A 14407-nucleotide genomic window follows, 5' to 3' on the forward strand; every position below is an offset into this window, starting at 1 on the left:
TCCTTTCTCCCTCCTCCCTCTTCCTTACCCAGCCCCCTCCCCCTCTCCCATCCCTGCGATTCCACACCTTCCCCTCCAGGTGCCGCACCCTCTCCCCAGCTGAAGAAATGTTCCCCTCCTTCAGCACCCACCGGATTCCCTCCCCCCAGTGTCTGTCAGGCCAGAAGCCTGTTACCACAACTCGGGCACCAGGTGCACTCTCTGTGTGCCTGAAAAATGCTCGCTGTCTTTTGGTCCCAGATCTTGCAGAAGCCTGATTGATCTCCTTCCATGCCTGGCCCACCTCATCCTCCAAAAGAGAGAAAGCCATATATGTCAAAAGCTTCCACAGTGCAAAAAATTTAGAAACTAAAAAATTTTGTGTAGAGCAAAATATGGAAGCATGTGCCACTGAACTTAAACTAAATGATGGCACTTTCATAATTGTAACAGTGTATAGGTCCCCCTCAGGGAATTTCCAGCTATTTCTAGAAAACTTGGATGCTTTGTTGTGCTATCTGTCGGACAGGGGGAAGCAAATTATCATTTGTGGGGATCTCAATGTTGATTCTCTGAAAGAGTGTAATAGGAAGAATGACCTTGTAGTATTACTCAGTTCTTTCAATTTGAGCTCCGTCATTGATTTTCCTACTCGTATAACAAAGAACAGCAGTACATTGACAGGTAACTTTTTTATAGACCAAGATAAGTTTAAGGACATAAATGCGTATCCTGTTGAGAATGGTCTTTCAGATCATGGTGCACAGCTAGTTACAGTACATGACATAGCTCCATGCAGTATATCAAATCAGACTTTCAAAGCAGTGCGTTCAGTTAACAATATAAATATTGCAAACTTTAGGGAAAGCCTACAGCAGCTAGACTGGGATGAAGTGTATAAGGAACTCAATGCAAACTTGAAATATAACTTATTTCACGATACATTTTTAAGGGTATTTGAAAATTGTTTTCCCAAGAAAATAATTAAACATAATTCCAAGAAAACATATAAAAAACCTTGGCTAACTAAAGGAATAAGAATATCTTGCAACCTTAAAAGAGAACTGTATCTAACAGCAAGAGGGAGTACTGACCCCGAAATTGTTCAATATTATAAAAACTATTGTGCGGTACTAAGAAAAGTGGTTAAAAAGTTCAGAAGCATGTGTATCATGTCTGAGATCAGCAACTCTGATAATAAAATTAAAGCAATTTGGAATATTATTGAAAGGGAAACAGGGCAACCAAGAGCACAGGAAGACTTTAGTGCCATAAAACTGAATGACAAGTGTACTAACAAACAATCAGAAATTGAAAATATTTTCAATAAACATTTTTTAAATGTTCTGGAGAAAATAGGAGCAAGATCTTCACTAGAAGAGGCAAGGCTACTAATAGAAGAGGCCATACCTGTGCAGTTTGAAACAACTGTAATTCCACCAACCTCTCCCTCTGAAATCAGTAAAATAATAAACTCACTGAAAAGTAAAAGCTCTTACGGAATTGATGGCATTTCCAGCAAGGTACTTAAAGCTTGTTCCCCACAGATAAGTAGGATTCTCAGCCACATATGTAATAGCTCTTTGGAGCAGGGTGTTTTCCCCGATAGACTGAAATATGCCATTGTAAAACCATTGCATAAAAAGGAGGATACGTCGGATGTCAACAACTACCACCCAATCTCTCATGGCTTCACTACACTGGTCATCCTATGGCGAAATTTGTGACAATGATCACTTTCTGATATTTATATTGTTCTGCTAGCCCCCACATTGGGCATTCACCTTTATATACATTTGCTGTGCACATCGACACCTCTCTCTCAGATTGGACTGATGTGATTGTGCAAGATGTTTCTGGCACTATCCTTCATGTTGATGGGACTGCTATTCCCCTACCCACAGATCCTCTTCGTCATCGACCAGTGCTGTGGTGGAGCAAGGACATAGCAGTCGCTATCCAGGACCACCTATGGCTGCTGCAACTATTTAAATGACTCCCATCATATACCTGCCTTATCACTTTCAAGTACCTCACTAAGCAGAGTAAAAGGGAATGCTGGGAGCAGTATGTTTCCTCCCTGGGGACATCACAGGTTTGGTCCCAGCTCCGTAGCCTTCTGGGCTGCCAGCAATGCTCAGCTGTCCAGGGTCTTATCCTACAGGGTGGTCTGTGTACTGATACACTGGTCAATGCAGAACACCTTGTGACACACTTTGTGACTGCATCAGCATCCTCTTCCTATCCTTCTACCTTTCTCCAGCAGAAACATCGAGATTAAGGAACCCCCTGCGAGCTAACATCTCAAAGATGTTCGGGCTCACATGCGGTTCCTCCTCATCGAAATGTCTTGGCTCAAACTCGTCTAGGGGTTGACCGCACGTGTTTCATTACATGCCGTAAATTAAACACTTGTGACTCTGTGGTTAAATTATCTACCTGATGGCAAGTTTGCTGAATACAAAGTTAATATAACATATAATAACAGTAATAATAATATCAAGAACTAAATTAACAACCCATAAATGATATAAGCCACACAGTTGCGATTTGCTTAGAATAATGTTTATTGAGAAAGCAAACTAATAGCGAAAGTGGTCGTATTTCGAAACACTTTTACACTTGAGTGCATATCCGTTTGACACAGTTCGATCATTCACAATCTCATTGTGAATTAAAAGTCCAACACTTCACCTCGTTAACTACATGAAAAGTTAAGAGTTCTCACAAGGTGCGCAGTTGCTCACTGCTCAGAGACTAAGTCCCGCGATACCACACAACATGAAATTTTTTAAGTCATTTCAGTTCCTAGCTGCCTAAAGACTGACTGTCCACTTTCATGTCTCAATCTGAACTGTCCACTTTGGTGTCTCCAGCCGAACTAGCTCCCTACCGTGAACCCATCCATCTGATTGGCTACAGCTTATTCTACATTATTTTACATTTTAACACATTTAAATAATCAAAGCTTGACCACTTTTGCGTTCTAAATAAAGTAACAATAATATACATTGTTAAATTCTTTTACATAAAACCAATACAGTTTCCTTTGTAACTTTGAATGTCACGGCCAGTAACCTTGCACCAATTTTCTTTATGATAAATAAATAAAGAGCGAAAGTAACAATTATGCACTAAACTTTACAACAAATATTCTATTACCTAATGATTCAATAAGGTGTCATGCTGTCGTCGTTCAATGTGTTTTGTGCAGAGGAAATGATGATCTGATACTTAACTGTAAATACTGAGAAATTAAATTTACAGTATCTTTTAAACAAATAAAGTTACAGAGTTGATATTTACAACATTTGTCATTTTAGTGATGTGCTTCTATATGAAATGTCGATCGTTAAGATTGACCAAAGTGTTCAGGTCTTTGTTACAAAACTTGTTAATTTTACTTTAACAGTAAATCCTAAACTATTATACATATGATCAGTATTCAAGTTTTATTGGGATCACCATAAAAATTTATGGGTGGCAGTTTAAAATTACTGTGGCTTCATTCCCTGACTTACTACAGAATTAAATAGTTTCCATAAATGTTTCCCCTTATGACCGATCTTAGGTCTGCCATATTTAACACTGCTATGTCTCCTCAGCCACATAAGCCTTCTGCTGGGTTTCCCTAGGACGTAGGTTCTTGTCTGTCTCACTTGCACACTACAGTCATTAGGCCTCAATAAACAATAGATGCCTGTGAATTTCCCCATCTCATGGTGAATCTGCGTCCTTTGTGGCACATGGTCCTCGACGACAGGGTTCGTTCCACAATTCCTGTAGGCTGACTCTTTCGGCTATATATTTAAATGAAAGCACAGTGCTCATTAACTCATACCCTCCTCTGTTTAAAACCCCACAGAGCTGAATCGTACATTAAACCCTTCACTGAATAGGAATTCATGCAGGCTCTTACCTCTTCACATGACACGGCTGACTGGGAACTTTACTCCTCCCTGGCGACCTTCGCAGAATGAGATTTCCCCAGTTGTGATGACCAGGTGGACTATCTCACCAACATTATCCTTACTTCTGTGTAATATTCCATTCCTCGTACTTCCTCTTTACCACGTCGTGTCCCCGTCCCTTGGTGGACTGAGACATGCCGCAAAGCAATTCGCACGCGGAGACGTACTCTCCGCATTTTTAACCTTATTCCTACGGTGGCAAACTGCATTCATTATAAACAGATGTGTGCAAAATTTCGTCGTGTTCTTCAGGATAGCAAATGATCTAGCTGGATTTCATTCACTAGTTCTTTTAACAGTTCCACCCCTTCCTCTGTCACGTGGGCCAACCTCCGACGGCTCTCTGGGACTGAGATCCATTCCCCCATTCACAGTAGCAGCCGATGTTATCGTGGACCCTATTGCTATCTCCAACACCTTGGGCCATCATTTTGCAGAAGTTTCAAGCTCTTCCCACTATTACCCTGCCTTCGTCTATTGGAAATGAGCGGAGGAGGCTCGGGCAATACCCTTCTCTTCTCCAAATCGTGAGTGGTACAATGCCTTCTTTACTATGAGGGAGCTCAGTCGTGCTCTCAGTTCATACCAATCCTCTGCCCCAGGGCCAGACGCCATCCACATTCAGATGTTGCAGCAACTTTCTCTTGCAGGCAAGCACTTTCTGCTTAACATGTACAACTGGATCTGGGCCGAGGACACATTTCCCGGATGTTGGTGTGAAGTCACCATCATACCCATACCTAACCCCGGTATGGACAGAAACCTTCCTTCTAGCTACCGCCCCATCTCTCTTACCAGCTGCATTTGCAAGGTGATGGAACATACGATTCATTCCTGGCTGGTACGGGGCTGGTACGGTCGCCCGAGTCTCGCAATTTACTGACGAATGCACAGTGTGGATTTTGAGCGCAGCATTCTGCAGTTGATCATCTCGTCACTTTGTCCACCCGTGTCATGAATGGTTTTTTGCAGAAATCCCAGGCTGTTGCCATGTTTTTCAATTTGGAGAAGGCCTACGACACCTGCTGGAGAACTGGTATCCTCCGTACTCCTTACACGTGGGGCTTACATGGTCGCCTGCCCTATTTCCTTCAAGCATTTTTAAAAGATCGAGTTTTCAGGGTGCATGTGGGTTCTGCCTTGTTGATCACCTTTATCCAGGAAATGTCTGTGCCTCAGGGTTCCATCCTGAGTGTTGTCCTCTTTGCTATTGCCATTAACCCTATCACGGGCTGTCTCCCACCAGGCATCTCTGGCTCCCTTTTTGTTGATAATTTTGCCATTTCTTGCAGTTCTCCACAGACCTCTCTCACTGAGTGGTGTCTTCAGCAATGTCTTGATCGTCTTTACTCCTGGAGCATTGACAATGGCCTTTGCTCTTCTGCTGACAAAACCATCTGTATGAATTTCTGGTGACGCAAGTGATTTCTCCCACTTCCGTTCATTTAAACTACAAAATTCTTGGGGCTCACTCTTGATAAGAAACACTCTTGGTCCTCCCATGTGTCTTACCTAGCAGCCCACTGTACGCGGCTCCTCAATGTCCTATCTGTCCTCAGTGGTACTTCGTAGGATGCCAACTGAACCACCCTCCGCTGTTTGTACCGGTCCCTTGTCTGTTCAAAACTCGACTATGAGTGCTTTGTTTATGCATCTGCACACCCATCCCTTTTACACCGTCTCAACGCTATCCATCATTGTGGCATCCGTTTGGCCACGGGTGCTTTTTACACCAGCCCAGTTGAGAGACCGTATGCTGAAGCTGCTGAACTACCACTGTCCTACCACGGTGCCTTTCTCCTCAGCAGGTATGCGTGCCGCTTGCCTGCCACCCGTCCTATGCCTCCTCCTTTGATGATTCCTTTGATCGTCAGTATGGGGCTCGTTCTTCTTCTCTGTTACCTCTTGGAGTACGCTTTTGGCACTTGCTACAGAGGCTTAACTTCACACTACCTGCACCTTTCCCGGTGGATGTAAACCCTTCCTCACCTCTGCTTAGTGAAGTGGCTTGTGTTAACTTTGGCCTACGTTTGCTTCCTAAGGGCACTACTCCAGCCTCAGTCTATCACCTTCAGTTTCGTGACCTTCACATGGAACTTCACGATAATACCTTCGTATACACTGATGGCTCTCAGACTGACTGTGTTTTTCGCTATCGGCTTCTGGCATACTCCTCAGTATTTACAGCCTCCCTTCACTGGAATAAGCTCTGGCTTATTAAGCCTCTCCCAGCAGCTTGGACGACTTCCTTTCGGTCCTCCCGCTGAGAGGAGGTTATTTTAGATTAGCTGCATATTGGGCATTGCCTTTTTAGCCATCGTCATTTGCCGAGTGGCGCTACCCAACCACTTTGTACACTTTGCGCCCAAGTTTTAAATGTCCTCCACTTCCTGGTGGAATATCCGTGTTGACCGCATTTTGCTTTTTATCCGACAAAGCAATACGGTGATGACCATTTAATTTTGGGCCTCCGTTTCTGTATGGTGTCTTTTTTAGCCATTTTTCCATGTGCCTGTTTTTTGCTGTCAGTTGGGACTGACGTATAGTCGTTTTTTAACTCCTCTCTGTCTTCATACGCTATAGTTTTGACTTGGACACACATGACCCCAGTTGTTTTTGCACTCTAAAGCATAAAAAAACCAAAACATGACATGGCCCCTGGCCTGGATTCCATCCGCAGCAAGGTGATCCAACACTTGGTTGTTACTAAGAGGCAACATCTGCTCAGGGTCTTCAACCAGATTTCGCTCACAGGTGCCTCCCCATTGCAATGGCATAGTTATCCCTGTCCTTAGGCCTAGGAAGAACCTAGCATCCCCAGACAGCTACTGACCGATTAGCTTGATTAACATACTTTCTAAACTGTTAAGAGGATGGATAACTTCTGATTATGTTGTGTACTTGAAACTCAGGGCCTTTTGTCCCTGTATCAGTGTGGCTTCTGGGAAGGATGATCTTTCAACTGTCCATTTACTCAGATTGGAAACAGTAATCAAACAGGCTTTTACTAACTGCCGACACCTTGTTGCAGTCTTCTTTGTCCTGCATAAGGCATACGACACAGGTTGACTCTGTCACGTTTTAGTTACCCTCCACGAATGGGTCTTTTGCGACCTGCCTCCAATTTTTATCCACGAGTTTCTATTCCATCGGTTGTTTAGGGTTCGAGTCAGCACCTCACTCAACACCTCTTGGACCCAGGAGAACAGTATCCCACAGGGTTTTGTGTTAAGTGTCACACTATTCATCATCTCCATCAACGGGCTTGTATCTTCTGTTGGGCCTCTGGTTACCGCAGCATTGTATGTCAACAATTTTTGCATCTGATGCAGCTCCCACTCGGTAGCGTCTGCTGAATTCCAGCTCCGAGGTGCTATCCAACGGGCCTCTGCATGGGCCCTTCCTCATGCCATCCAGTTTTCTCCCAACAGAATGAGGATTATGCATTTTTGCCATGGACCTACAGTACCTCTGATCCAGAGCTTTATTTATGCCTAGATGTTGTAGCACACTCCCGTTTCTTGGGCCATATTTTTTTTAAAACAGCTCACATGGCTGCCCCATATATTTGCCACCTAAAGACTAAATGTGTACAGAGCTTAATGCTCTTTGCCTCATGGCCCACATATCTTGGGGTGCACGTATCTTCTCCATCTTTACCATGCTCTGGTTTTGTAGAGACTAGATTATGACTGTCAAGTTTATGGCTCAGCAGATCCTTCCACTCTGAAACTTCTTGACCCTGTTGATCATTATGGGCTGCTTCTGGCTATTATTGCCTTTCACATTAGTTGTGTCGACAGCCTCCTCGCAGAAGCGGGGATTCGCCATCTGCAAATACGACGGAGCCAACTCCTGATTTTGTACGCAATCACTATTTGATAATTTTCTGACCATCCCGTATACAATGTCTTTCAAATGAGGGATGTCTCCATGATACCCCCCGTCAGGTGGGATTGCCGGTTGGAATGTGCCTCATTTCCCTCTGTTGGGGTCTCCATCTCCACACAGTGGAAAGTGCCCACACCAGGAGCAGCTGTTGGCAAAATATCAGGTGCCCAGTATTTTCCTAAAAATTTGTCTGGAACGCATCTGCAGGTTCCTGTGGATGAGGAGTCTCGGCGAGTTCTGATTTTGAACACTCGTTTTGGTCTCTGTCAATATTTGCGTTTGCCTTATGGTGTGACTAGCGCCCCTGCTTTTTTTTCCTACAATTTTTAGAGCAATTGATTATCCCTGTCTCGGGTTGCGTTAATTATCTGGATGACATTGTTGTCACAGGTTCCTCCACAGTCGATCACTTGAAAAATTTTCTCACTTTGTGTCCTGTCCTACAGTCTGAAGGCTTGCAGTGTAACCTCACGAAATCTCAGTTTTTTCAGCTTTCTGTCGTTTATTTGTGGTTCAAGGTCTCACTGGGTGGGGTCTGCCCTCTGGCCGACCACGTGTCCACTGTTACGTCTGTTTTGCCCCTCGTCCACAAAGGAGTGTCAGGCCATCCTAGGGGACGGATGGCTCGTCTCACCTTCCTGTGTGTCCCGAACCCACCTTTGATCTTGAAGAATTGCCGTACTTTCATCTCGATAGTGAAACACAGACCACAGTCGAGGTTTTTCCAATTACGAGCTAGTGCATAACAGCTGCCTTTGCTGCTGACCTGGTTTCCTGGCACACAGTTCGGTTTGTTCAACAGGGCTGGCTAGAAAATCTGCCAGGTCGGGCTATGGATCCCATGTGCAATTACTTTTCCTTACAGTATTGCCTTTCTGTTTTTGACAGTGTTCTGTTGTTGTCTACCGAAGACCCCTCTGCCACAGTAGTCGTTCCCACCACTTTGTTAAGCGAGGTTCTCTGCCTTCTCCACCAGGGCCATTCGAGAGCTTCACGCGATAAACTGTTAGCTAAGAGACATGTTTTTTGGCCAGTGATTAATGGTGAATATTCTGCTTTGAGTGGCTTGTAAGCAGTGTGCCTGACAATAGGCAGCTCCCAGCGTGTCTCTGTCCCACTGGCCCACTCCATACCAGCCACATGAATGCATTCCTATAGAATTTGCGGCTCTCTTCTCGAATTCCTGTTGCCTGGTTGTCGTAGGTATATTTTTCCCATTTCTGTACACTCTGTGGTGTCCATCGACATCGGTTGTGGTCATAATTCGTATACTTTTGAATAATGAGCCCCCAGTTTGTTTCTCACATCCTTCAGTTGTTAGTCCCATCACAGAATTTGTCACAGTATGGCTCTGCCGTTCCAACCTCAATCAAATTGTGAGGCAGAATGCCTAGTGCATACATTCGAATTCCAAATGAAAAAGTTTGTTGTGGATTCTTTGCCGGACAATGCCCTTCTCCATTTCCCGACCACCAATCTCTCGACGCCTATCGAGGAGTGGAGCCCAGCAGAGTTGCTTCAGAGCTGGCAGCATACGTCCTCCTCCACCTTCTGCAGTCTGCGCTGCACCTGCCGTGATCGGTTTCTTGCAGCCGCTTCGTGCTGGGATCACAGGTGTGGGCCCAAGGGTTCGGTTGCCAGACCTGTACTCTGGTGCCCACCCGCCATACAGTCCCACCTCTGCCACCAGTACCGGCTAGCACTGTTCCAGATCTGACGGATGCGTCTCTCATCGGGCCACTGGCACCTCCTCTGTCACCTGGGCACCCTCTTTGCACAAGGGCGTGTGAGTGAGAGTGTGTGTGTGAGTGCGAGTGCACGGAGTGTAGTGTTACCACACGTGTGTACTTAAATCAGCTGCCAACTGTATGAGCAAGGGCCAGCCACTACAGGCAGCTGTAGGAGGTGTGCACAAGGCACTGACTCTGCCCTTCCATCTGCCGGTGACTCACACCTATATGCTCGCGGAGCAGCATTGCCTCACTCTCACTATGTTCATTTAGTTCCTACTGCCCACACCAGGTTTTCTGTGTATCACTTATGTTGCACCTTCTATATGATTCTTTTGCCGTGTTATAAGTGGAGTCAATAGAGGCTTATTTCCGTTATTGTTCAGAGGTTTAAGAATAAAGCTGTATTTGTGTTACTTGGATCAGTTTCTTGTATTACTTGGTTACTACAGCAGCTATTCAGAAGAGTCAGTAAAATTTTACGTTATAATAAAGTGTGCAAAGTAACTGACTACCTCATTAAAGAGGTGCAGCTATTCATTGGGAGGATTAATATGGTGGAAATAGTGCACTTGAGCTCGTGTGTGTGTGTGTGTGTGTGTGTGTGTGTGTGTGTGTGTGTTTTAGTGTCAGCCAAAGGTCAGACTGGTGATGATTACTTCTCATTGCTGAGGAGCATATTAAAAATGACAGATCTCCAGTAAAAATATCCTATGCATTGTGTGTGTAGTGATCAGTATCCTAATCCGAATAACAAAACAACTTACTCTTGGACCATAGTCTTCAGCAAAACAGTTTGTAACAGACATCATCTGGTCAATATTTTACCACCATTGTAGCGGAAAATTGTCGTTTCCACAAGAGCGTCACTTGAGCAGTTTCCGACACTAGACCTATACAAAAGTGTGACTATCCTACAGTTATCAGCCTGAACTGTTTGAGGTCACAATGAAAGAATTCTCCAAAGAAAGTTATGATCCCCCCCCCCCCTCTCTCTCTCTCTCTCTCTCTCTCTCTCTCTCTCTCTCTCTCTCTCTCTCTGTGTGTGTGTGTGTGTGTGTGTGTGTGTGTGTGTGTGTGTGTGTGTGTGTCCTCCCCCCTCTCTCTGGGATACCTGACATCCATGTTGTGTGATCCAGGAAGTGGATTCTGTTTGAAGTGATTGGGTTACGAAAAACATCAAAAACGTCCTCAATGACTGCGTAAAGAGTGGAACTATCACCTAAGCAGTGTACTGTTTAAAAGGACTACGTAAAACTGTGTTATGTGTAACGTAAAAGTTTTTTTTTTTTTTTTAAATCTTGTTCAGCTTTATTTTCATTTATTTCCAAAATAATGGAACCTGTTTTACTACACTATGCATAAGTCAAACATTTTCTTTCAGTTTGGTTGGTACACAAGGAGGATCTCCCTGGCTGGGATCTATAAAATGACGGAGCTCTACATGATACAAGATAAATCAGATGGTTTCCAGGAAACATGGCAATTCCTGCGTAGACGAATTGATGATGCTGAGAGGTTACATTCGTATCTGCACCAGTCAGAAGAAGCATCATCCATCGCTCGAGAAACTGCTACTGCTGCTTTTATCACAGTAAGAGAAATGTGTTTTGAATACCTCTATACAGTTACAATTTACTCTGTCACCATGTTTGAGAATTTGACAATTTCAGTAATGATATAAACTGGTATTTTCACTCCTTACTCTGGACTGGTGGCATTTAATTTCATTACTCACTGCTTTTAGTTCCAAAACATGATTAAAAGGAGCTGTACAGTACCTATGTTATTGTGAGAAGTAACCAAAGAGGTTCAAATTCCCATCCCCAAATCTGTCTTAAGTTTTCCAAGATTTCCGTAAATCACTAGTGTCCAGTGCCAGTCTAATTGTTCAAACAAAATTCTGACCAAATTCCTTCTCCATCCTTGCCATCACTGGAATTGTGCCCGTGTCATTAATAATGTTGATAGATTTATTTTTGTAGATAATTACTATTAAAAACAGTCTTGATCACGATTTATTTTATAAGGTGACCGGTTTCGACCACTACTGTGGTCATCTTCAGACCATTGAGTGGAAACCCCTTTCTGTTGGAGAATCACAACAGAAAGGGGTTTCCACTCAATGGTCTGAAGATGACCACAGTAGTGGTCGAAACCGGTCACCTTATAAAATAAATCGTGATCAAGACTGTTTTTAATAGTAATTATTTACAAGACATTGATCACTGCTGTTCCCATAATGCATTCAAAAGTAATATTTTTGTAGAGCGTCCACCTTGCGCAAAACACTATTTTTAACTTTTATTTCTCAGACATGTTTCACTGAAGTGGGCTCTATTATCTTTCTTGTTACCACATGCTGAGGAAAGCAGAAAAAATGGCAAACTGTGAAGAAAACAACTGCAATAAAAAAAATAAAAATCCAAGAAAACCACAGCATGTGGTAACAAAAAAGATAATAAAAGTCCACTGATGATACCAAAATGGCAGCAGAATGTTGGGGAAATAAAAGAAAAGATAAAAAATTGTGTGTTGCTCAAGGTAGATCCTCTCCCAATACAAAGCTATTTGTAAGTCAACAGGGACAGAAGAGGTTCAATCTCAAGATTAATAATATTGATATCTACAAAATATTAAACTCGAATCTTTCCTCCTTTCATTTGTAAAGGTAGTTACATTGCAATAAACACTGAAGAAAGACAAAAAGGAGCTCAAGATTTCAGAAATCAAATTTCTGAGATTTTTGGTGTGTGTCTTTGTGTGTGTGTGTGTGTGTGTGTGTGTGTGTGTGTGTGTGTGTGTGTGTGTGTGTTTTCAGTTACAGGAAAAGAATACATTTATCTCTTGAAAGTGAAGGCAAAAATGGAAAATACATTCAAAGTGATTAACTAATGGGATTAAACTGATGTGCTTGCAAGCAAAAGCTTCAGGAGCAAGCAGTTTATATATACACTTCAGTTTCCACCATCCCCTTCCATTCCCCTGCCATCTAAAATCTCTCCCCCTCCACTCCCACCCTCCCTCCACACAGTCCATCCCCACTGCACCACCCCAAGTTCATGGCCGCCCCCCTTCCATTCCAACACCATCACCCCCACCCCCACTCCAATACCATCACCCCCACACCCACACCCCCACTCCAATACCATCACCCCCACACCCACACCCACTCCCAGTCCATCACCATCACCCCCACTCCCAGTCCATCCCCATCTGGCCGACTCCCCTTGCCACCAGTCCCCAGTCCACCCCCCCCCCCCCCTCGCCACCAGTCCCCAGTCCACCCCCTCGCCCCGACTCCCAGTCCTCCTCCTCCTCGACCCCACTCCCAGTCCACCCCCTCACCCTCACTCTACCCCCCATCCCACACACTCCTTCCCTCCCCTCACTCCCCTTCTCTGTCCCTACCCCTCTCTGCACTGTGATTAACACACTGGAATCACATTTGACAGAAGCAGGGTTTTAATTCCTGTGTAGCCCTCGAGATGTAGCTCTTACATTGTTTCCTTAAACTATTTAAGGCAGACGTCTTTGTGACAACCAATATTGAGGGAATAGTGTGTCTTCAGTCTTTGCAAATATAATGGCAATGTTACTGGTAACAATCCACTGTAGCAGAGTTCCTAAACATGATTTTCCAAAATTCCTTCACCAATGAAGATTAAGTAAGAATTCAAAACTTCAGATCAAGAACAGCTGCAACATTAGTAATTTCGAAGTAGAGAACATCAGTGCAGTGAAGTCAATTAATAAAGGTAAATCTTCTGGTCCAGCCTGTACACCAATTACATTCCTTTGGAGTATGCTCACGGAATTGCTCCATTTTTGGCCATTGTGTACAAACCAACAGTTAGATGAAGCATTTGTGCCTAAAGACTGAAAAGAGCATTATGACCACCATCCTACTATCGATGTAAATCAATCCAGGGGATAGCAGCATTACCGATGTAAACCCACCCAGGTGATATAGCAGCATCACCTGGTGAGGAATGACTTCTGGTCACACACACACACACACACACACATACATACACATGGTGCATGTACGTGTAATATCAGTGAGCATACTGTCTGTGTGTAGCATGGGGAATTCTTGTGATCTATCTGAATTTGACCATGGGCAGATTGTGTTGGCCCGGAGGCTTGGCACGAGTATTTCGGCAACGGCACAACTTGAGGAGCGTTCGAGGAGTGCTGTCGTGAGTGTCTTCAACACGTGGTGAAATCAACTCGATACATCATGGGGTTGGGCAGCTACCTCTCGTTACAGGTGTCGGACGTCACAGGCTGGGCAGACTGGTAAAATAGGACAGCGGGCAAACTGCTGTCGGAACTAACATCAGACTCTAATTCTATGCAGAGTACAAGTGTGTCTGTACACACAGTGCACTGAACTCTCCTAACGATTAGCCTCTGCAGCTGACGACCCTTGTGTGTGCCAACATTAACACCACGACATCAGCAACTACAACTGAAATGTGCATACAGTCATTGGCAATGGACGTTGGTTCAGTGGCCCAGTGTTGCACGGTCCGATGAATCCTGATACTTTCTTTATCGTGCTGATTGGAGGGCACGAATCTGTCATCTTGCAGGGGAGCAGCTCCTTGACACCTGTACTTCAGGATGGAGAAAGCTGGTGGCGGCTCCATTATGCTCTGAGGAACATTCAGATGGCCATCCTTAGGCTCAGTGGATCACGTGTAAGGCACCGTGATGGCCAAGGAGTATCGTACATTGGTTTCAGACCACATACACCCCTTCATGACGATAATATTTCCTGACTGCAGTGGCATTTTTCAACAAGATAATACACCATGTCACAAGGCCAGT

At 44.2% G+C, this 14407-nt stretch overlaps 1 protein-coding gene across 2 annotated transcripts in view; it reads left to right on the top strand.

Moving 5' to 3' along the window:
• LOC124789772 (ubiquinone biosynthesis protein COQ9, mitochondrial) overlaps positions 1–14407 on the top strand; it is a 191391-nt gene that overhangs the window by 142746 nt on the left and 34238 nt on the right. For both annotated transcript variants that reach the window (XM_047257236.1, XM_047257238.1), the window contains exon 5: positions 10956–11165. In XM_047257236.1, the coding sequence (XP_047113192.1) occupies positions 10956–11165 (210 nt within the window). The remainder of the gene's footprint in view (positions 1–10955; positions 11166–14407) is intronic.

Source organism: Schistocerca piceifrons, chromosome 3, assembly GCF_021461385.2.
Source record: "Schistocerca piceifrons isolate TAMUIC-IGC-003096 chromosome 3, iqSchPice1.1, whole genome shotgun sequence".
Taxonomy (NCBI): Eukaryota; Metazoa; Arthropoda; class Insecta; order Orthoptera; family Acrididae; genus Schistocerca; species Schistocerca piceifrons.